The sequence below is a fragment of the Melospiza georgiana genome, chromosome 19 (assembly GCF_028018845.1).
Source record: "Melospiza georgiana isolate bMelGeo1 chromosome 19, bMelGeo1.pri, whole genome shotgun sequence".
NCBI classification, from domain to species: domain Eukaryota; kingdom Metazoa; phylum Chordata; class Aves; order Passeriformes; family Passerellidae; genus Melospiza; species Melospiza georgiana.
In genome coordinates, this window is record NC_080448.1 from 11,771,111 (window position 1) to 11,794,475 (window position 23,365).

Here is a 23,365-nt window from a genome sequence, read left to right on the forward strand (position 1 = left end):
GTAATAACCCACTCAGCAGGATTTACTGGGCTCTTAATCATCCATGGGCATTGCTCATTGCTGGAGAGTGACAAAGTTTAACGTTCCTGCTGTGGGCCTTCCTGCCTGCCTTCTGGAGGATGCCTTTGATTTCAAGGATGATGTTTATAGGCACTTCTGTTCATCAGAATTATTGCATCTACTCAGCTAGAAATAGATGGTTTAGAATATATCTGCGTTTCCCTTTTGTTTCTGAAATACAGGGGGAAAATTCAGTGATAACTGCATTGCTCAGGTTCCACCACAATTCAGCTGTCACATTGCTTGCTTCAAATGCTTTCTTCCTTCTGTCCAAAGTTTTTCTGTTCCTCTTCATTGTCCTTCCAGGGAAAATTGGAGTTTTAATGACCCAGCTCTTGCTGCCTTTACAAAGAGCAGTGCAAAAACAAGAGGAAAAAGGTGGAACAGAGAGGGAGAAAATGTTCTTTTCTCTTAATCCAAACTGTTGGAGAAATGGAAGAATAAGAAATCAAAGTGAGGGTGGGGAGGGCCTGGCACAGGGTGCCCAATGCCAGGCTGGACAGGGCTGGGAGCACCCTGGGACAGTGGAAGGTGTCCCTGCCATGCCAGGGGTGGCACTGGATGGGCTTTAATGTCCCTTCCAACCCAAACCAGTCTGTGATTTGTTGGATGAAAATATAAAACTCTTCAGTCTAGAAAAAGAAGCATAAAAAGAATGAGTATCTGGAGCTGAAACAACCCCCTGCAATGGGAATAGGAAGCAAATGTTTCAGCAGTGTGGTGATGAGCCACTGGAGCAGCCTGGCAAAGGGAATAGAGCGAATTTTCAATTTTCTGCACTTGGCAGTTGCAGACAGTCCGTGGCCAAATGCAAATTGTTGGATTCTGTAGAGATGTAATTCAGTGAAGTTTAATGGTCTGTGATATGAGGGGAGTTTAAATAATCAATGACTTGAAACCTCTTCCACTTTGCAGACCCCTGTTTATTTCCCCTGGAGATGAGAATCTCCATATAATGAGTTTGTCTACTGATAATGGGTTTGCTTTTATTTGAGGTATTTTTGTAGGTCCTGTAGAAATTAGTCTGCTGATCCCCATGGTTTCATGGGCACAGCTTGGCAAGGATCCAAATAAATGGTTTAAACAGCGCTGGAATTGTGTGAATGTGGAGTTTTTGTGTGTTCCTGAACAGGGAGCTGCAGGAGACAGGGAGTGAGGAGATCCTGGGAATGTCATGTTCATTTTTATGCTCCAGTGTGGATTTTGGTCAGTAGAGGCAAAAAATTCAGTGATAAAAAGTCCCCGTGTTCCTGCAGTAATTAATCACAGCATCAGTTATTCCCAAATGTGATTTTTCTGTGTTGTTTGTATACCTGCACAGATAGAACAGAATGTTTATGATTTTTATAGCACCTGTTTTTTTTGGTGCAGCAGAGCTGGTATCTATAATAATACATTTAAATTCATCCAAATAACCTCTGCTCTTTTGAATTGCAAGTAACCATTTTTCTTTTCATCCCTTTCACCTGAGGTTCAGAGTAAATGAGTTTCCAAAGGCCACATTGAGTAGGTGGCTGAAATGCAGAGAGAACTTAAAGTTAATTTCCCTCCCATTGCTGTTTCAAAAGGAAAGGGAAAAACAGGCATGGCTCCAAGCAGAAAAATTACATTAGCACTTATTTTTCTAGGAGATTGTCCCAATTTTTTGTTCATACAGCTGGATGGTTCCTGTTTACTGGCAGTGAGGAAAACAGCTCCCATTTTCTGGTTTTTCTTGCAGGGTGAGAAGGTGAACTATGAGAAGTTCAGGGTTTGGCTGCTGCACAACAAAGACGCTTTCACCTTCTCGCGGTGGCTGCTCTCAGGAGGGGTCTATGTCACCCTCACTGATGACAGTGACACCCCAACCTTCTACCAGACCCTGGCTGGAGTCACACACTGTGAGTAAAGGTGCTTCTTGTCCTGCACACCCTAAAAAGAGCCCTGCCAGAGTTCACAGGCAGAGCTGTTGTTCATTGAACTCCCTGCTCCACCACGTTGGGCTCAGTGAGAGAAATTCCTTCTCTGAGCTCATCTCCTCTCTGCTGGGATGTAAAATGTTGTGTGCAAGGACACTGGGTTGTTATTTTTAAGAGATAATAATGCTGAGGCTACAACACTTCTCTAGAAGTTTGCTACCAAGCAAGCTAAAAAAAAATAAAAATTTCTGAAGTGGTTGGCTGGTAATACTGGGTTTATTTTTGGTCTTTATATAGTGGGTTGTAAAACTACTGAGAGAGTTGAGAAAATAATATTTGTTTCAAAAATAAGTGTTACCTCTTAATTTGCTTCTCCAGTAAAATAAATCATATTCCTGGCATGTGGTAGAATTAACTAAAGAGAAGCATCCTCAGGAGTTGTCTCCAGAGAAGAAGTGCTTCCTTATGTCTATGTTAATGTAAAAGAAGGAACAGCTGGTTTTTAAATTAAATCCAAAAGCAAAAGGCTGATAAATGACACTTGATGTAGCAGTGTAATGCAAGCATGCATTCCATCCCTGAGGAGGAGGGAGGTGGTTCTGGAGGCGTCAGGGATCTCAGCACTCTGGTTGTGTTTGCTGTGCTCTCGTGGATTTTCCTCACATTTAATCCTCTCATGGTGGGTTAACTGAATAAAGCAACACACCCTTTTTATCCTCTTGGTTTTAAAAGTGGGCATTCAAACTCTTTCCTGACCATCTGAAATGAAAATGCATAATGAAGTCAGGAGTTTATGAACAGGTAATTTATTTGCATTACATGGAAGGGTGAAAGGAGACATTGAGGTTACAGAAAACCACTGAGTATTCTGAGGTCTCTCAGAAAGGTGGAGAAAGAGGAATGTGAAAAAAACCCCAACCCTCTGAGTGTTCTGGAGCTCAGCTCTGGGAAAGATCTTGACCTGTGTCAAACTGAGATCTGCTCTTTTTTATGCTTTGAAATTGAAACTTTCAGAACAGTTTTTACTGAGCTTTTCACTGAAAGTTTATTTATACTGAAACAGAGGTTTGGAATAAAAAAAAAATAAATGTAACAGCTACTGTTTTAATAGGTTTTATTTACTATTTATTATCGTTCTCAGTTCTGGTTTTGATATCCCTATCACTGGTACCATCATGTCAGAGCTGGGATTGAGCTTTTCAGTGAATTCCAGAAATACATGGAGGTGATGCTGTCCACAGAATTGGGAAGTTCATGGGACAGTGAAGTTGGACCTCTAGATAAAATTAAATTTTACTGAATTCCCTTGTGATTTACAACAGTGTAGGAATCTCATCCAACAGATGCAAAACTAAGGAAAATGTAAGTGCTTGAGCACTTGGAAGTAATTTCAGCCTAATCAGGTCACTCCAAGGAGTAAGAAACTCAGTACAGAAGTATTTTTAACACAGCTGAATGTGTCAAACACTGAGAGCTGTTGGAGGCTGGTTCTTAGTGTTTTTCCTGGGGGAATGGTTGCCTTTGGAAGGACCAGGAAGTGAGATAATGTTTGGTAAACTGAGGCAAGCACCATAACACACAGAGAGAGGGAAAGGTTTCCACTTTGTTCTGTTGTAAAACGCAGAGTAATTTGTGCCACTCCCTGTGCAATCAGGAATTTCTCAGTCCTGCTGCATCTCCTGGCACAAGCCCAGACCCCCTCCCCAGCCTTACCTCACACTCTGCTTCCCATCCAGCTTCTGGGACAATATGTCAGAGCCAAGAGAAATGGCAGTGATAACCAGGGGAAGTTATTCCCTGTGCTTTAGGAACAGCCCCATTTCATGCAAGGCACCAGTGACTCCATTTAAATTTGCTTAATGAGCCAGGCTAGCAGGGAAACAAAGGAATACTAATTTTTCATTTGTAAATAGCATTTGTTTTGGTGTGCAGATGACTTTAATTACATTTCTCAACACATAATTAGAAATGAAATTTTAAAGTTACAGGAAGTTGCACACACTTGCTGCTTTTAATCAAATTTTGTTCCATTTCACTTAAATCAGAAATATGAATAATTTTATTTGAAAGCTGCCAAAATAGGTGGCCTTTGTTCCTAAAAAAGCAGTTCCAGGGGTATGGATTTGTCTTGCACCTGAGGAGTGACCAAGTAGCAGTAGTTTGGATTTTCTTAATTCTGTAGTATGATCACATGCATTTAAATTCATTTAATATATATATATTTTTTGAAGCCATCCCATTGAACAGCACTGTGGTGGAGCCTGTAAATCCCACATTTCTGTCACACTGACTCAGGGGACACCTCACTGATTTCCTTCATTTAGCTGGAACTGTTTTTTCTGCTGCAACATAGGTGCTGGGTGCCTTTTTTATGTGTCATTTTGGTGTGACTCAGTGTCATGCAGTGGGCTTAGACACTCAAGTTTCCAGCCCTTTTCCATGGGGAAAGTAATTCTGTTCATCAGGTTGCTGGTTTTGAACTGACAGAATGTTTAATTTGTACCTTTTTGTCACCCAGTCCTTGTGTCACTGAGTTCTGATTAAATAACATCCAAATTCCCCTTTGAATGGAGGAGATTCCTGTGTTGTCAGAAAAATTCACCTTTTCTTTCTGGGAGCTCTCACCCACCCAGGGCAGTTCTGACTGCAATCAGTACAAACAATTCTATTTTAGAATATGCATTTATCACTATTTAATAAAAAAGAGAGGAGTTCTGGGTGAGCAGGCAGGGTGGCTGAAATGGGAGAGGAACTTTTGGGAACAGCACAAAATCCAAGCTGGGATTGTCAGCTCTGGGGGAGGATGGGATGGGAGGCTGAAAGCAAAGTGCAGTCAGGGCATTGGAAGGCTGGGGGTTAAATTTAAATCCATTTTCTGCTCCACAACTGCCATGTGGGGAAGGCACTAAAGGCAATCCTGAAGGTTTTGGCTCTGTGGAATTTGCTTGGCAGGGCTGGTTCCATTCTGTGCTGGGAGAGGAGCTCCTGGCACCTCCCTGCTCCCACCTTGAGGTACTGCTCCCCCCCATTCTGCTCTGTGAGCACCTGGGAGACCACACCTGACACACAGGGATCCCTCCTGGCTGAGGGTTCGACATCCCCTTCCCCGTGAGTTTGTTTTTAATCAGCCAGAGCACAAAGATGAAAGTCTGACAGCAGCCCAGGCCAATAAGTAAAAGCCTTGGTGTCACTTAATCTGTATTTTGCCACTTGTTATCCTCTTAGTTCCAGGCTATTTTGTGTCTTGCAAAGCAGCTCTCAGTCCCAGAGTGTTCTGGGGGTTAATTTGGAAGGCACAAAGGAGAGTTTGCAGTGTTTGGTGTCACTTTGGAGCACGTCCTGGTGAGCAGGGAGCAACCCAAGGCCTGGTAAAATGTTGGGAATATGGTATGTCTCTGCTGCTGTGAGCCAGACAGGATTGTACCCATAGGTGGGTAAATCTTGAACTTCTCTCATGTGCTGCAATACCTGGGGAATTGTGGTGCTATAAAGAATTGTAATAAGCAGTGGCTGGAATGAAAATATGCTTTTAAATTTGTTTTCTAAGGTAGGAGATTATTCATGGCTTGGTATCTGTGGAGTATTTTAGAGGGGCATTTTGTGGGAATGGCATTAAAATGTAACATGGGGGTTTAGTGTTTATCACTGCCATGCACCTGCCTGTTGATCAACGTTCTAAATCAACTCATTTTTAGTAGTTTTACAGTTTTAGATGATATTTTGATTTAAAATGTTAATTTGTTCTTCCTTTACAAGAGGAGGACTGTGCTTCAGTTTTTTACTTATTATCCCTCTGATTATATTGGTCTAATTCTTAGAGAATTGAACAAAAAAAGTATTCATAGTTTTGGAGTTCTGAAAGCTTTTCATATTTCTAATGGGCAAGTGATGAGGGAGACATAAATCAGCATGTGGTAGTAAACTGCTTAAATTTCTCAGGTGCATCATGTCCATGTGACCTCAAATAATCATATCATGTATTTAATTACCAAAATGAATAATTACTTGGCCTAGAAAGCCTGTGTGTCCTGAGGTTTTGGCCTATATTGTGTATATAAAATACATCTTTTAAAATAATCTGAATGAAAGGCCAGTTTACAGTTTGATGTGATATGAACAGACATTAGGGAAAAAAAAGTATTTATTTTGGAAAGATAAAATCTTTTATCTGTACCAACCCTCAGTGGAATGTGGTGTTTTGTCATGCACACTGCTGTGTTTGGGTATTGAGTGTGGTGTGCCTGTCCCATGCTTCACTGAACTTCAGTAACAAATATGATTATTTGTATAATCATAAAGTGCCAGAGATTTCTTTTAGTTTGCCCTCATAGAGGAATAGATGGTGCACTGCATATCCTGAGACTGATTTACAAGATTATGTGAAAAGTTAGTCTGGAGAAATCAAATTATGCAACAGCTGCTGCTCAGCTGCAGTTGGACCTCCCTGTGCTGCAATCCAAGAATTGCTGCTCCCTTTACCCACTGAATGCTGCCCTGGGTGCAGTTTGTTACAGCTCTGAATGAGAAATTGTCTTTCGTCCCATTTTTACTCATGGTTAACCTGATTTGTGAAAGGCTAATCAGTGCTAAGAATGTTATTTACTGCATGGTTTTACTTTCTAAAGTGCTTGTGCAGAAAGTCAGTGCAGTTGGGCTGGAATAAAAATATAACACTTGTGCTAACACTTACCAGCTGTTCTTTTAAAGGTGATTATTTGAAAATTCTCTCTCTTCAAGTGACAATGATGTCAGTTTATGTGAACACAAACACAGACAAGATGCTTTCTGATAACCTTTCTTTTCTGAGCTGAAATAACAAAACAATGGAGTTACCTCTGTACAAACATCTGTGAAGTACAAGCAAAAAAAATCAGAATACAACCAACTTCTACCGGAGGTATTTGAAAGAGGTTCTCTGGCAAAATACAACATTCTTGCAGTTCTTAATTACTAAAGATAAATATTGCACCTGCCAGAGAGAGGTTTCTGCAGATTTACTCTTCAGTGAGGACAATTGGAGCTTCCTGCTGGCTTTTGAATATTCTCAGTGTTGCATCACTTGAAGAATGAAGTGCAGCTCACACATTTGTTATTCTTCCTACTTAGAGAGGTGGATTAAAAGGAAGCAAAGTGATTTACATGGTCATGCACAAGAGAACATAAATAATCTTTTGTGTTTGCTAGTAAGAGCAGTAACGTGGAAGTGGAATTCCTGTAAATGGCAGCACCAGCTCCCCTCTCCCATTGTTTGGGGAGGGGAAGAGCCCTGGGATTCTCCTCACATCTCTGATATTAAAAGAAATAATTCCTCTGTTCCTCTTTCTTGATTTTAGTAGAATAATATTCCTTCATAAATCTGGATTTCTGCTTCCTCATGTCCTGAGACCAGACTTTCAGTAGGTGATAGGACATGGGGAAATGGGTTTGAACTCAGAGTAGATGTGAGGGAGGAAGTTTTTGTGATGAGGTGGTGGATTCCCCATCCAGGAAACCCCAGGCCAGGTTGGATGGAGAAGCCTGATCCAGTGGAAGGTGTCCCTGGAGGAGCTGGGGGTGACCTTTAAAGGTCCCTTCCAACCCAAATAACTCTGTGATTGCAGCCCAGCCAGGAGCCAGGGGACGGTAACAGATATGGGGTTGGTCCCTCTGGGAAGGAGGGAGAGGAGAAAGGAAATGAGTTTTTCTCCTGGATCCTGGAAATGAGTTTTTCTCCTCTCTCCCTGTGTGCCTGCCCAGGAGCTGGCAGTGGTGCCCTGAGGAACTGGGGAGGCAGGGCTGGGGTTGTCACCTCTGCCCCTTCTGCTCTGAAGGCACTCAGGAAAGGGACATTTGGCACTGATGTCCAAAAACACCTGACAGGGAAATGCAAACCCTTCCACTCCTCCAACTCCAGATATTTTATTCAGATTTCTCTGCTCTTTGTGCTGCTGAGGGTGAGGCTTGTGTAAGTTTTGGTGCCTCACATGATGCTCCTGCTGGGCACTTCCAACCCCTTCATACTCATTGCAGGTTACCTAAGTTACTATTTTAAGTAAATTACTGCCACTAATGACAGAAACGGGCAAAGAAATCAATAAATCTTCAATTTGACACAACTTTTTAGGTGGAGCCTTTCAGTTCTTAAGCCTTACAGGATTATTATTGTTTCTGTGGACTAAACCAGGCCAAATAGCTCAAGTTAAACCTATTAGAAAACTGGCATGGATTTAAGGGCTCAGAACCATCTGGGAATGAGATCACACGTAGTGCTTCTTAATATAGACAGCTTTGTCATTACAGATCTATTTGAGAACCAATTAATTGGCACTGACCTAAAGCACTGTTGTGACACACTTGCATATGTAAAAAGGTTAAAAGTATTGTTGGGCAGAAATTTAATCTTGTTTTATACCTATGTATATATTTAATTTCAAGGATAAAACATAAAGAGAGCATTTGTATAGAATGTTTTGAAGGAAGACACAAATTCTTCCTCTGGCTATTTTTATCCATCCTTGCACCTTGTTTTATTTCTTGGGTTTGGGGTTTTTTCCCTTTTTAAATTGCCTTTTAAGTTCCTCTGCATTGTAGATTTGTGTGGCCATTCCCTAGTGTTTACTGTATATTAAATAATTATAAATAATTCTATAGTATAAATAATAAAGTGAACCAAACTATTTTATATTTGGAAAAAAATAATGCTGAGATACAACATTTAAATGCCACATTAAAATTTTGCCTTATTACCGTATAAAAAAGTTAAAAATTTCAAATAGGATTTTTTTAAGGGCAGCCAAGTACTGCATAATTATTTTCCATAAAAGATCTGGGTTGGTTTTTTTTTTTTAATGCTACTTCGCATCTTTTTTGAGGATTTTAATATTGAATATCCTGGGAAAGGAAGCCACTGCACATAAGCTGCCTGTTCAAATCACCAAAGAGAAATAGGTGAAAAATGGGAAAAATTTCTGAGTTTCTGCACACTTGTGATGATGTTATTGATGGTGAACTCCTCGGTGGCGGATGGGTGAGAAGGTTCTGTGGCCAAGGAAGGCAATTTATTAATTTCTTTCTATTTCTTTGATTTATTTATTTCTGTTTATTTGGTTCTGCAGTGGAGGAATCCGACATCATCGACCTGGAGAAGCGCTACTGGCTGCTGAAGGCTCAGTCCCGGACCGGGCGCTTCGATTTGGAGACTTTTGCCCCCCTGGTGTCCCCCCCAATCCATCAATCCCTGAGTGAAGGTATGGGGGAGAGCAGGGAGCAGCCTCTGCTGCCTCACAGCTGGGGTGGCTTTGGGGGTGTCTGTTCTGAAATGCCCTTTCGGTTCCAGGACAGAATCACTTCACTGGAAAATGGGAAAAGAGGGAAAATCTCTGCTGGGAAATCTGGGATGCTGAATCTGGGATTGTTATCAGTTGGCAGGAAATATGGCAGATTTTAGGTAGAAGTTGCCCTGTATTTGCTTAAAATTATTTCTTAAGATTCTGTAAAGACCAAATAAACTGCTGGGCCTGAATGAGAGAAAACTGAGCATTCTAAACTGACAAATGGGAGTTTCAGCTATTAAATGCACCTCAAGTGTGCAAATCAGCTATTGTATCATGCAGCCAATGAAACACTCCTCCCTGAAAAGTAAATTAAGGAAGATTTCATTCAGGAGACTCAGGAGATTTGCAGGTTGTTATTTCTACTGAGAACCAAACTGGTCTGTCCAGTGGAAGCCACTCTGGTAATAACTGGAGCTGTCCCATTGCCATTTGCTGTATGACATGGGGACATCCAGGGACATTCCACTTGCACTCCAGTTCTGCTCTGCAGTCCTGGAGTGAAAATTTTATTATTACCAAAAGGTTGGCTTTACTGGTAAGTGGCAGCAGTGAGTAACAAAGGGGAAAGTCATCTGCAATGGTAAAAAATCAGAATTTATGTCCAGTTCTATAGGGATGTATCCCCACATCCTTTTTTTTCTGAGTGTTTTTTATCTACTTAGTGATTTAAACTTCCACAGCTGCTGTGGGGAAACTTGAATGGTTTCTGCTCATTCTTTCCCTTCTGTAGAGTCATTGTTGCTAAAAAAAAAATATAAGTTATGGGATAAATAATGCTGAATGATTTGAACTCTTAAATGCTTTGAAAGCTGGTGGCTACAGCTCTTAACTTAGGGCCAAATTTGCAGTGCAGTTCAGTGATTTCCACAGGGATTTCTGTTCAGTGATTTCCACAGGGATTTCTGTTCAGTGATTTCCACGGGAATTTCTGTTCAGTGATTTCTGTTCAGTGATGTCCACAGGAATTTCTGTTCAGTGATTTCCACGGGAATCTCTGCCAGGCACGTGGGAAGGGCTGCCCATACAGGTTCTCTCCATCACTCATCACAAGGAGGGTGTGAGGAGCAGGCAGCTGCTCAGAATTCTTGATTCCCTCCCCACCCCTGACTGGATCAGCCATCCCTGAGACATCTAATTCACCTTTAAATGGCCTTAGTAGTGCTTAATTACCGTTATTACACTTAATGAGAGTAAATGACAAGTGTTTGTACCTGTCCTTGGCCATGAGCCCCTGGTGGAGGTGCAGGGTGCCTCTCTCAGGTGCTGTAACAGGAGATGCTTTTGTGGTTTGCAGGTTTGTTTAATGCTTTTGATGAAAACCGAGACAATCACATAGATTTTAAAGAAATTTCCTGTGGGCTCTCAGCATGTTGCAGGGGACCCTTGGCAGAGAGACAGAAGTGTAAGTATGCAAAATTTAACTGTTAATTTGGGAGCAGTTTTTCAGTTTGAACAATGAGGTTTAGTTGTTTTCACCTTTTGAGATTCTTTTCCCACTGAACAAGTCTGTGAAAAGTGACTTTAAAAGTTAAAAAAAATAGAGTAATTTTAAATATCAAGGTCTCCTTTTATAAAGGATGATTAAACCTAATTCCAATGTATTTTACAGTGGTTCCATGTAAATTATCTAACTGGGGAAAACTACATTTCAGAAGTTATTTTTTCAGTGTTCTGCATTTTGAGGCAGAAGTGTGTATCTCAATATAGAAAGTGCAAACACTTAACTACTCATTATCTATAATAGAAAACAAATGTCCTATTTGATTGTCTTGTGGTAAATAGCATGTTGTGGCTTTTCACTGCCCAGTCCCAGCTGGCTCCCTGCAAGGTTCCTGTGTTTTGAAACACTTTTTGTTCCCTATTTCTCCAAAACCACATTGTTGCAACTTCCAAGCTGCAATTCCCTGGAAATTTCTGGATGCACACGTGTTCCCTGCTAGGTCCCATCAGCCAACACAGCGAGCAGAGCATTGCAGGGGTGTGGGTTTGAGTTTGTGAAACAGCTGCTCCATTTCCTCACCTCCACACGTGCATCCCCCCTTCAGAGCTGTATCAGCTGCTCTGCAGCCTCAGGGGCTGCAAGGAATAAAGAAACAAGAGTTGTGGAATGGTTCTGACAGCAAAGTCCTTCCCTTTCCCTCAGTTTGCTTCAAGGTGTTTGACGTGGACCGAGATGGGGTCTTGTCCCGCACCGAGCTCAAGGACATGGTGGTGGCACTTTTAGAGGTCTGGAAAGACAACAGGACAGACAAAATACCTGTGAGTGGTGCTGGGGTTGGTTTCCTTCTGTTTCCTGAGCCATCCTGCCAAAGGATGAATGTGCATCTTGTTTGGGTGGGGGTCACTGAGGTACAGGCTCCCCTCAGCTGGGGAGGGGGACACGTGGCTGTCCCTTGGCTTACAGAGATGTCACCTGTCCCAAGGACAGGGTTGGGTTAGAATGTGTGTTCTGACCTGCCCAAATCCCAAGGCTGGGTTAGAATGTGTGTTCTGACCTGCCCAAATCCCAAGGTTTGGTTAGAATGTGTGTTCTGAGCTGCCCAAATCCCAAGGTTGGGTTAAATGTGAGTTCTAACCTCTCCAAATCCCAAGGTTGGGTTAAATGTGTGTTCTGAGCTGCCCAAAGCTCAGTGGTCTGTCTTTAATGTGTGTTCTTTTATATAAAGAAAGGTACAAAAGCACAGATTTTTTTATCTGGGAGCCCTTGGTTTGAATTACTGAGAGTTTCCAGCATCTCTTACAGTTTTATTTTTATTCTGAGCACATCCTGCTGGGAGACTTTAACTCTGATTTCTAATCCTTTTGTTGAAGGAGTTGGACATGGGTTTGTCTGAAATTGTGGAAGATATTTTACATGTGCATGATAACACAAAGGTAGGAATTTGCTGTTCTTCCCTTGTCATTTTTATACCCCAGCATCTTCAGTTTATTTATAAGGAAGTGCTTTCTTTAGAGCAGAGATCTGTCAATAAAAGAATCTTTTTCAAGAAATGTCAGTTTTCCATTAAAATTTACCAGATTGTTCTGTGAAAGAAAGGATGTGTTTGACTTTTATAAGCCATTTTAATATATGAGGCTAAGCCCAAAATGCATAATCAGGTGAAATTAATTGGAAGCCTGCACTGTTTGCAAGGCTTTGCTGTGCATAACTAACACCAGTTTTAAATCTGATGCTTGACTTCTGTTCTGGGGAAACTGTTCTTTGTTTCCTGTTAAAATTGATCTTGAGGGAGAGTGCAGAAGTTTCTCTTATATTTTATGCTGTGTCAAGACACATTATCCTCCTATGGAAGCATCTGTCATGACACAGCAGAAAGTCCTGGTGGTTTATATTGTGCTTTAAATGTAGCTGGGTGTAAATCTGTAATTATCTGTAATTCTCCTCCTTGCTCTCTGGAAATAGGAGATTTGAAGATATCCACAAAAAAAATTGTTGAAGTTGCTTCCATTATTTCATCCTTTGCTTCACTAATTGGGAAGAGTGTCTGGAAATGATAAATAATTTATTAAAAACTATAAAGAATGTCTAGAAATGCTTAATTATGTGTGTGAATAGTTGTCTTGCCTGCTTGTACTCCAACAAAGTGGTGGGCAAATACTTTATTGTAATTCTTTAATTGCCAAAGCAGTGGAAATTGTGGCTTCTCTCAGTTTCATCCTTTGAGGTTTTTATTGTTTGGCTTCTTGAAAGAAAGCAGTTTATGAGCAAGTGTACAGCAGTCCTGAATCCACAAAGGGTTAAAAAAGAAGACTTCAGTCCTCAGGGGATTTTTTTAGTGGCATCATCAGTGTAGTGCTGGAAAGAGCTGATGGTGCAGTAATTACATAAATTATTTAACCTCTTTTCGTGTGTTAGCTTTGACCTGGGTTAACTCTGGAGAAGATGGTCTGGAAGGAGAGGCAGAGTACCTGGCAGTGCTGTAAAATTGGCTCTGAATTCTAGTGCCAGATAAAAACTCAGCCTGATCCCTTCAGTGAGCCAGAGACCCCTCTGACACGGGCAGTGTTGCACCTCTGGGACTGCAGGGGATGAGGAATTACAGGCATTTGTGTTGTTGGTGAGATCACAGGGGCTGGGTGACCCAAACTGGTTTTTCCTCCCCTCAGAGGAGGCTGTGGGTGTGTGAGGGGTGCAGGGATGGGCACTGGGTGGGAGTGAGGAGTGAGGAGAGGTTCCACACAGGGCACTGCTCACCTAACAACACAAATCTGCACTCTGAGCTGCTCAGCTCTCTAGGCAGCCTGTGTTATGCTAGAACTGGAATTGTTTTCTTTTACTGGATCAAATTTTATTTAAATAGTGGTACAGCCAATTTTTATCATTCCCTGGTTTTGTCCTGCCCTGAATGAGACAGGTAATGAATATTTTACCAGAACCAGGTTCATGTTTTGATGGTTTTCCCTTCCCTTTCTTTCTCCTCCCTTCCAGCTTGGACACCTCACTCTGGAGGACTACCAGATATGGAGTGTGAAGAGTGCTCTTGCCAATGAATTTTTAAATCTGCTTTTTCAGGTGTGTTTAGGGGAAATCTAAGGTTGTAATTTACAGTAATTAACTGCCGAGCTTTCTGCATGGCCACGAAGTGCAGCATCAGCATTTGTGTGCACAGGAGGGGATGTGGCTCTGCAGCTCTGGGCTGCCTTGGCAGATGATTCTCTCTCTGATTCTCTCTTTGGTTGTTGTTCTTGCAGTGCATGGAATGCCCAGAGCCTCATCTGTTCTACAGAACCTGGTGCACTGCTCAGAAAATGAAATTTCGAGTGCATCAGCAATTATGTTTTCCATTAGACAAAGGCTGTATTTGAAATGATTTTTGTGGCAAACCTTTGCCAAGAAAGTAACCCAGGGAATGAGAGAAAAATCTCTAATAGTTTCATTTTTCATTTTACAACCAGTTTCCCTTTCCATTTTCTGTTAAGGCCCTCTAAGGTGCCTCTCATTGCTTCCTTAATGAAGCAGGCCTGGAAAGCTGGGATATCCTATCACTGCTCACTTGCAGAAGCTGAGGATTAAGTGTGTGCTGAATTGGGTTTTAATTGAGCTTGAATTGGATTTCTCTAAATCCTTGAAAGCCATATTTTAGCTGGCTCACTTTGTGCAGAAAATAACCCTAAAGAGCATTTTCATCCACTGCAGTTTGTTCCTTACCTGTTTTCCTTTGAGGTGATACTTGGAGTTTGAATTATAATAATAATAATCCTAATTGGCCTGTGACTAATTTATAAATTGCATTTTGAATGACACTTTCCCAAGAGCTTCAGGGTGACTGAGTGAGGGTATCCTGAGGCCACCAGCTACACCACAGCTGGAAAGAATAACACCAGAAATTTCTTCAAATTCATTTTATCTCTAATTACATCAAGTTTGCTGAAGTTGCAACCTTCTCCAGAAGGGCTGTCTTTATTTTTGGCCTGTCTGGCATCAAACATCCCCTCATAACTAAATATTGATGAACTAACAAATATCCCTGCAATCTTGACAAAGAATGAATGAAGATATAATAAATCTGTCCTAATGCTGATTACACATCACCAGTGTTGCACATTGCTCATTGGAAGTCTCATTTACAATGTTTTTTTTCCTCTTGGCATAGATGCTGTGTTTTCATTTTAGATTTTAATTTCAATTTTTTTTTTGATAACTTTATCCCGTAAAGCACAGGGCAGAGCCTGCCATTGATTTATCTGGGCATTTATTTGAGGTGTCATGTGCCTCATCTGCAGACAGAAAAGCCAAATATTCTGAGTGGAAAGCTTGTCAACAAGTGGTGTTGTTTGCAGAGGGCTTGGTTTATCTGAGGAATCTCATTTTAGCTACACAAATTTAAAAAGAAACACCAGGCCCAGCTGTGTTGTGTGTGCTGGAAAATCTGTTGCTACCCCCTGGCTAATGGCCTTTGTTTCATTCAGAATGTGAAATGGTCTCTCTCACTGTAATATAAATTTAAATAAGACATCTTAGCAGTGATTAGAAATCTCCAGCTGAGTTACAAATTGATAGCCTCAAAAGAGACATGAGGAGAAGGCTGTAAATCATGGGGGGAGCAGCAAAACCATCTGGGAGGGTTGAGAGCTGCCCCTGCTCCCTGGCAGCCTCCTGAGGAGCCCTTCCCTCCTCTCCTCCTGCCCAGCTCTACTGGGAAGGGGTGAAATAGGAGCCATCTGACACTGGTTTGTACTGGGAATGAAACCCCTCCCAGCTGCCCAGGAGATGGGGCCTTTCCTTCGAGTCCAGTTCAAAACTGAATTAAAAAAGAGAGAGAAAATTAGCCCCAGACATCCAGAGCATGCCCTGCACTTGCAGAGTGCTTCTGGCTGTGCTTTGGGTTGGTTGCTCTGCTCTGAAGTTCTCCCTCAGCCTCTCCAGTGCTTGTTTCCCTTTCAATCCCATCTAGAACCACTCATTCCCACTTTCTTCCCTTTCAGTTCCTTTTTAACTTTTAGTTCATCCTCTTCCAACCACTTGCGCTGTCCCAGTTCCTCATTCCCTGTCCCCAGCACACCCAGACACCCTGATTTGTGTGTCTGATCCACTGCAGCCCTGGCATCTGGCACAGCCTGAAATGATGAGAACTTTTGCTTTTCTCTTCACCTCAGCATTGGTCTTGGGGCATTTCACATTCTTGGTGCCTTTCTCTTAACAGTGGGAACAAGGTGAGCAGCTCACAGCTCAAAAGACTTTATCAGTGATTTATTCAATTTTAAGTAAAATTAAATCTTGCTCCATTATAAAATGATGAAAAAGTCTCATCTGAGTTGTTTATTTGCTTTTATTTCCCTGTTAATAAGAATTTCTTTCTTTTTCCAGGTGTGTCACATCGTTCTGGGCCTGCGACCTGCCACCCCAGAGGAGGAGGGACAGATTATTAGGTGTGTGCTTTGCTCAGGGGCTTAAATGCCTTTCAAATCCACCTTTGAGTATTTGTAAAAGATCTGGAAATTCCCTGTTTGTGCTAAAAATTCCCATTCTCTCTGTGCAGAGGCTGGTTGGAAAGGGAGAGCAGGTATGGCCTCCAGCCAGGGCACAACTGGTTTCTCATTGCTATGCCCTGGTGGCACCAGTGGAAAGAATATGTCAAATATGTAAGTAAAATAATAATAATAATAATCTATACTGAAGAAGTGATTTCTTGTCTTTCTGAATGTGTTGATGGAAAAAACAGTGTGGAGGAAATGTCTGCTGAAGCAATAATGCTCAGAACTGAGCATCTCCTGTCTCTTGGTGGAAAATAATTGTTCTGCTGAATCATTGTTATGTGGGGAGCTTTGCACTGTAATTTCATTAAATCCTCATCTCTTTCATCATTCCTGCATCTTAAGATTATTTTTGAATAAAAACCATGCTCACAGGAGTATTTATTTCACATTTTCTGATCCATTTGATAATGAAGCTGCCCACTTTGAGTTTGACTTGGCTTGGGCCACAAATCCACTCTGAATTTTCTGGACAAAGGAGGAAATTGCTATAATTAGCTTAAGAGGCAATGACACAAAATAGCCTAATACCCAATCAAAGGAGCCCTACTAAAACTTTTTAGATACAGGGTGCTCTTTAATAACCTTTAATTGAAATATTTAAGCTAAAGCACCACTGAATTGTACAAAATAGAGAATATTTAATAAAATGTAATTGGAGATAAATATTATTTGCAGGCTAAACAAGTGAAATAAACCTCTCAATAGAGTTTTTATGCACTCATAAGTAATCATGTACTTGATTTGTTTAATAAAAAAAATAGCTGAAAGTACTCAGAAAACTGCAATGTGTGCATTAATTACCCTTGTAAAGACTATTATACTTTGTACACAATGAATTGGCCAAATGAGGTTTGAGATGCCAGAAATGCCAGGTAATTTGATCCCTAGCCTGGTGTGAGTGCTCAGATGTGCTCAGGATTTTCTCCCTAATCCTTTGCATAATGGCACAAGGCCATTACTCACTGCACTTCTCAAAAACCACCAGAATTTCTGTGAAATGCTGCATGTTTGAGGGAAAAAAGTGATTTTTGTTGTTGTGCTTGCTGTTCTCATGTAACCACATGAACTTCAAGTATTCAAATAATTACAGTCTGTAATTACAGCTGTTTAAAACCAGGTATATTTTTATGTATCTATTATTCCAAATAATTTTGGAATTCTGACTCTGTGCAGGATGGTTTATTTGATTGTTTTAACAATTTTGGGAGTTGTTTTCTGCTGACTTTTTTTTTTATTTGTACATGTAGAAAACATTTTTCCATCAGCAAATCTTGTGATGTGCAGAAGCAGTCACAGAACTGTGAATTTTAGGTGGCTGCTTTGACTGACACATCTTTGATCTTGGCTCTTAATTAACTTTTGTGCTTTTTCCCACCTCTAGGATGCAAACCCAGTTGTGATAGAGCCTTCATCTGTCTTGAGTGGAGGTAAGAATCCCCTGGTAGCTGCTGCAGCCAATACCCCAGAACAGGGAGAAGACAAAATGGGAGGTCTTAATGACTTCAGTGCTCCAGAAGAAAAGTTTTCAGATAATATTTCCACTGCCTCAGAAGCCTCAGAGTCCACCAGCAGCAGTAAGCATCTTATTTCCTTGGAGGTTTAATGTAGAACAGCTTTTGGGAAAACTGCACACTGCATGGACCCCTCCAGGAGAGACATAGCACAGCTTGCATTGCAGGGGGGTTTAGGATTTTTTTAGCATTTTTTTTAGGAGTTTTAAGGATTTTTTTTTAGGGTTTTTTAAGGATTTTTTTTGTTTGTGGTGGCTAAACACAAAGTCTTGTTTAACAGCAGTTCATCTGTTATGCTGGGATTCATTTCCAGGATTATTTTCAAGGTATTTTTTTGTCCTGTGGTTTAGTTTCTCAGTGGATTTTCCCCCTCACTTTCACATTAAGTTGTTTTAAGCTGGTTGATCCTATACTCTGCAAAAAGGGAAGAAACAGCAAAAAACCATGAGGAAAAGCACAGTTGTACTTTTACAGGGCATGTGATTTAAATGTGAATGAGTTTGTGCAGATCCTAAGAGCCATCTTTGTGAAAGAAGAGATTTTAGTCCTGATTTTCAAGGAGTTCTTGTGAGAATTGGAGATTTTTTTCTTGTAAGGTTGCATCTGACATTTTAAAATTGTCACTTCAGTTGAAATTAGGTAAATTACTGTGATGTTTTTTGGGTATAGGGGTTGGGGGAAACAAAGGGTACAGAGACAAAGGATCTTTCTTTTTATTTTTATTGAAATTTCCATTTAGTTCTGCATGACCAAAGCAGCTTCTATAAGAATCATTTGCCTTTTCAAGGAAAAACAAACCAAGGCATTATTGGATTTATCTTCAGTTCTGTTTGTGAGTTTTTTAGGAGTTTGATATCCAAACATCCAGACAACAAAATTCTCACCACATTTGCTCATGCAAAGAGCTGTGTTTATGTAATCATGATGTAAAATATATAAGATATAATATAAAATCATAAATCCCTTTCTGAGAGATAGCAGATTTATCCCTCTGGAGGTGGAAGAGTTGCATGTTTCACTGCAGGAGGAAGGGCAACAAACTTGGTATTTTTTAAAACAAGGATACAAGAGTGTAACTCATTCCTTTGTGGTTTATGGGATCACAAGTGAATTATTTCTAATTATTTCTGTTTCTTCTGCTTTGTGCTCAGATACTCTGTACCCTGGCAGCCCAGGCTCTGAGGTGAGCTTTGCAAGGCAGCACAACACTTCAGACAATAACAACCAGTGTTTCCTGGGCTCCAATGGGAATGCTCTGCTCCAGCTGAACCCCCAGAAACCAGGAGCTATTGATAACCAGCCCCTGGTGACCCAGGAGCCAGTCAAGGTAAAGGCACCCAAGGCATGGCAATAGAGGAAAAGCACATTTTAGCTATCTTTTATCACTGCTTTTTTATGTTGGGTTTTTTCAGCTTAATTCTGGATCAATGCTGCTCTGTCCCACAGCAAAATTGAGGTTTCTTACTCTTATTCTAAGAGGGGAAAACTTGTGTTCTGCTTCTACAGCTACTCTTGTGTTTTGTGAGAAAAGAAACATTCAAAACATTCTTACAATTGGGAAGGTATTTATGAAAAGGCAGCTTGCAGCATTAAATGTAAAATACTTGGATAATCAAACACTTCAGCATTTCCATCTGAATATGAATTTGCTGCTGCTGTATAACAAGACAGTAAAACAAAGCTGACAGTTTGTGCAGTATGGGTGCAAACAGAACATGAAACACAGCAGCAGCATCAGTGCTGAGCAGAGCTGGAACTTCTCTGTCCAGAATTGTTGGAGTAGGTGACACAAGAGCAAAAGACATGAATTTTATACTGCACAAGCTTTTAGAGAACCAGTAAACAATGAGACTTGAACGTTAATTACTGTTACATTTAACCACCATCTCTCAGTGTGAAAAGCAGCTGCTAATTGTTACTTAGAAGCCTTTTAATAATTAAAGAGTGTTCAGTGTTCATGAACTAAAATCACTGTGGCCATGTACTCATTTCTTCCCTTGAGATATGACAAAAACCCTTTTTTTTTAAAGGCTGCATCATTAACCATGGAGGGTGGAAGGTTGAAGAGATCCCCACAGCTGGTGGAAGGAAAGGACTATGTCATGGTGCCAGAGCCAGTGTGGAGAGCACTTTACCACTGGTATGGAGCAAACCTGTCCTTGCCCAGGCCGGTGAGTTGTGATTTTTGGCACTTTTTAATTTGGTTTGTCCAGAGGTAACCTCCTACAATCATCTCCCACTTCATCCTGTGTCTGGCAGAGCAAACTGGGGAAAAGCAGCCTCCAGGCTGGCCCTGGGTGGAAAGTTGTGCTGTTTAGGAGGAGTTTTAGCTTGCAGCACAATCTCAATCCCACGGCTCTGGCAGCAGGGCTTGCTAAAGCACACAAAACTAAACCTGAGCTCAGGTTAAAAGGCTTGGCATCAAAACTCCCATCCTTAAGGCTGAGATAGAGTTAAAAAGCTATAAAATGGAAAGTGGGACACCTGCAGCTCTGAAAACCTGTTCCTTCTCTCTGACAATTTCATCAAGTGGGGGGAAAGCAACAATTGCTGCTTCAGGTTCAGCATCACAAACACAACGTGCAGGGTTTGGGGGAGAGCTCAAAAGCAGCTGGCAATAGGTGAGGCCAGGACTCTCCTCTGCCTGAATGGCTGCTCAAGAACACCTGGGAGCTGGAGCTGCAGGAGTCTGCTCTCTTGGAAATGTTGGAAACTTTTTCTTCAATTTCTCTTGAGCGTATTTATTCCACAGACTGGTTGTTTTGTTCTGTGTCAGGTAGTCCCTTGTAGGAGATGCACTTAAAAAATTGATATGAAGGGTTTTTTGTGCTGGTAGCAATAGGTTTTTGGTGGTTGATGTCACAAACATTCAGTGTCACAGATGGGAGAGGATTATCTCTATATTTTTGACAATTTGGTCTGTTGGCTCTAGTGCCGACAATTATTTTAGAGGGAAAAATCACTGGCTTCTTACCTCCTCCCACACATTCTCCATGGAAACAAACACCTTTCATGATCCAGAAAAGGCCACATCACTTTATACACAAAGCAATGTGCTTTTTTTCCCCTCAGAAAATGTCATCACCATTGTTTTTGTTGTAGCTGAAGTTGAATACTGTGGCACTTGAGTGTGGTACCTTCCTTCTCACAGCTTGAGCCGCTTTCTTCTGCTTCACGTGGTCACACAAAGACTGAACATTCCTTCCATTTCTGATTGTATATTTGGACAGATCTAAGTAGCAAAATCTTTGTAGAAATGGTGGCTGAAAAGCTGCAAAATCTGTTTTGGGGTAATTTCAGCTTTTCCTGTAAAGACAGCAAAATGTAACAAAAGGAGGTTGCAGCCTGTTTGTACAATATGAAGGCTTTAAGTCAATCCTGTGGTTGACAAAGTTCAAACCAAATGTCTTATCCTGCATTTGTCAGTTCTTTCAACAGCTGTGAAACTTTATGTGCAAGTATTATACACTGAGTGGAATTAATGAGGTTCATTGTGGATTCACATATATTCCAGGAGTTATAAGAATATTCTTTCCATGGTGTGGTGCAGAGAGTGATGCTGCACTAAATAAGGTGTTTGCTTTTGACAACCTGCAGCTAATAAGCTCCAAAAAGTGCTTAGGAATCAGGAAATTGTCATTCCTGGGGATATTTGCCTAAAACCCCACAAGAAGTTTGGATTTTTTGTCTCCTCATTAAAGAGTTTGGCTTTTTAATAATTTAACCACTTTTTAATGAATGAATCACTGCTGTTCCTATTGCTATTCCCTCCACACTTGCAAGGTGAGTCTCTGCAATGTTCCTCACATTTTTGTTCTGCAGGTGATCAAGAACAGCAAGACCAACGTGCCTGAGCTGGAGCTGTTCCCTCGGTACCTGCTGTTCCTGCGGCAGCAGCCGGCCACGCGCACCCAGCAGTCCAACGTCTGGGTCAATATGGGTATGATGAGCCTCAGAATGTTCCCTCAGCATTTGCCCAGAGGTAACTTAAGAATGCAGCAAGAACCACCATCCCCTGTGCAGTTTCTAGGCCAGCCCAGGCTGGGGGAGCTTCCTGTGCTGTGCTTGTGCTCCAGCTCGATCGCCCTGCGGCACCATCGGCGCTCGGGAGCTTCCAGGGCTGCCCTGCCTCGAGGGAAAAGGCTCCGGGGCTTTCCCTGCCCTCTCCTCGAGGGAAAAGGCTCCAGGGCTTTCCCTGCCCTCTCCTCAAGGGAAAAGGCTCCAGGGCTTTCCCTGCCCTCTCCTCGAGGGAAAAGGCTCCGGGGCTTTCCCTGCTCTTTCCTCGAGGGAAAAGGCTCCGGGGCTTTCCCTGCCCTTTCCTCGAGGGAAAAGGCTCCAGGGCTTTCCCTGCCCTTTCCTCGAGGGAAAAGGCTCCGGGGCTTTCCCTGCCCTTTCCTCGAGGGAAAAGGCTCCGGGGCTTTCCCTGCCCTCTCCTTGAGGAAAAGGCTGCAAGGCTTTCCCTGCCCTCTCCTCGAGGGAAAAGGCTCCAGGGCTTTCCCTGCCCTCTCCTCGAGGGAAAAGGCTCCGGGGCTTTCCCTGCCCTCTCCTCGAGGGAAAAGGCTCCAGGAAGCACTTGCAGGGCTTTCCCCTGCCCTCTTCTCAAGGGAAAAGGTTCCAGGGAGTATTTGCAGGGAAATCTGTTGATTGCCATGTTTATGGATGAGTTGAAGGTGAGAAATGAGCACTGCAGAAGCTGAACTGATCAGGAGAGCCAGAGCTGGGCGTTCCCATTTTGGGAGTGATTGCTGTAGCCATGGAATAGGTGCCTCTGTGCCTCTCTGATATTGCAATGGCACAATAAATTCAATTAATGCTCAGCCAAATGCTTCTGAGTTACTTGGGCAGCTGGGCTTTGATGCCCAAAATTATTTAATGCTCTTTAGAGAGTGGTGAAATGAATGGAATATGAAGGCTATTGTTTGGTGTAGTTCAAAAAGACAATTAAATACAAAGCCTAAACACCCAGCTAAAATCTATTTGTCATAATTGTGCTGGTAATGCTCACCAAAAGATTGTACAAGGGTAATCTTAGGTTGTGGCTTCACATTTCAGCTGAGGTGTTGCAGGAATTGTCTCCAGTCCCCAGTTTGCCTCACACAGAGGCTGGAAGGAATCCCTGCACTCACATTTGGGCATCCACAGTAACATGTCCAAAAATGGGCTCACCTGACTGCTGAAAACTCAGCAAATCCTTCAGCCTTGCCAGAGTCAGGATGTGGGTAGAACCTGGTGCAGATGCTCAGTTTTTCATTGCTTTGGGAGGATCTCAGCCCTGCCTGTGCCATCGAGCTGTGCTGCACAAACTGCTCTGCCCAAACTCAGCTTTCCTGCCTGACCTAATCCAATGGAAACTGCTTTGTTTGGACATCCTAAAATGCCCAAATTCCAATGAACAGAATCTTCTCATGTGCCAAATTTGATCTTGATTTGGAATTACTTTGCACTGCACTAATTTGATTGTCCAATCTGTTATTAATCTTGTGGAGTTCTCAAATGTGCTTTCTTGCTGTAATCTTACAACTAATCCTCTGATCCCTAATCTCAGAAAATGTTGTTTTCTTTTAAAAAACTGTGTACTTTTCTTGGTACACTGAAGCCAGATTGA

General features: G+C 41.8%; 1 protein-coding gene across 2 annotated transcripts in view; it reads left to right on the forward strand.

Moving 5' to 3' along the window:
- Positions 1–23,365, forward strand: part of USP32 (ubiquitin specific peptidase 32) — a 63,289-nt gene that overhangs the window by 25,554 nt on the left and 14,370 nt on the right. The window contains exons 5-16 of one of the 2 annotated variants that reach the window (XM_058037589.1): positions 1,781–1,940; positions 9,053–9,184; positions 10,566–10,673; positions 11,415–11,530; positions 12,083–12,145; positions 13,701–13,784; positions 16,080–16,141; positions 16,252–16,354; positions 17,631–17,823; positions 18,912–19,087; positions 19,791–19,931; positions 21,583–21,700. In XM_058037589.1, coding sequence (XP_057893572.1) covers positions 1,781–1,940; positions 9,053–9,184; positions 10,566–10,673; positions 11,415–11,530; positions 12,083–12,145; positions 13,701–13,784; positions 16,080–16,141; positions 16,252–16,354; positions 17,631–17,823; positions 18,912–19,087; positions 19,791–19,931; positions 21,583–21,700 — 1,456 coding nt within the window. The remainder of the gene's footprint in view (positions 1–1,780; positions 1,941–9,052; positions 9,185–10,565; positions 10,674–11,414; positions 11,531–12,082; positions 12,146–13,700; positions 13,785–16,079; positions 16,142–16,251; positions 16,355–17,630; positions 17,824–18,911; positions 19,088–19,790; positions 19,932–21,582; positions 21,701–23,365) is intronic. The other variant, XM_058037590.1, reaches the window with a different exon arrangement.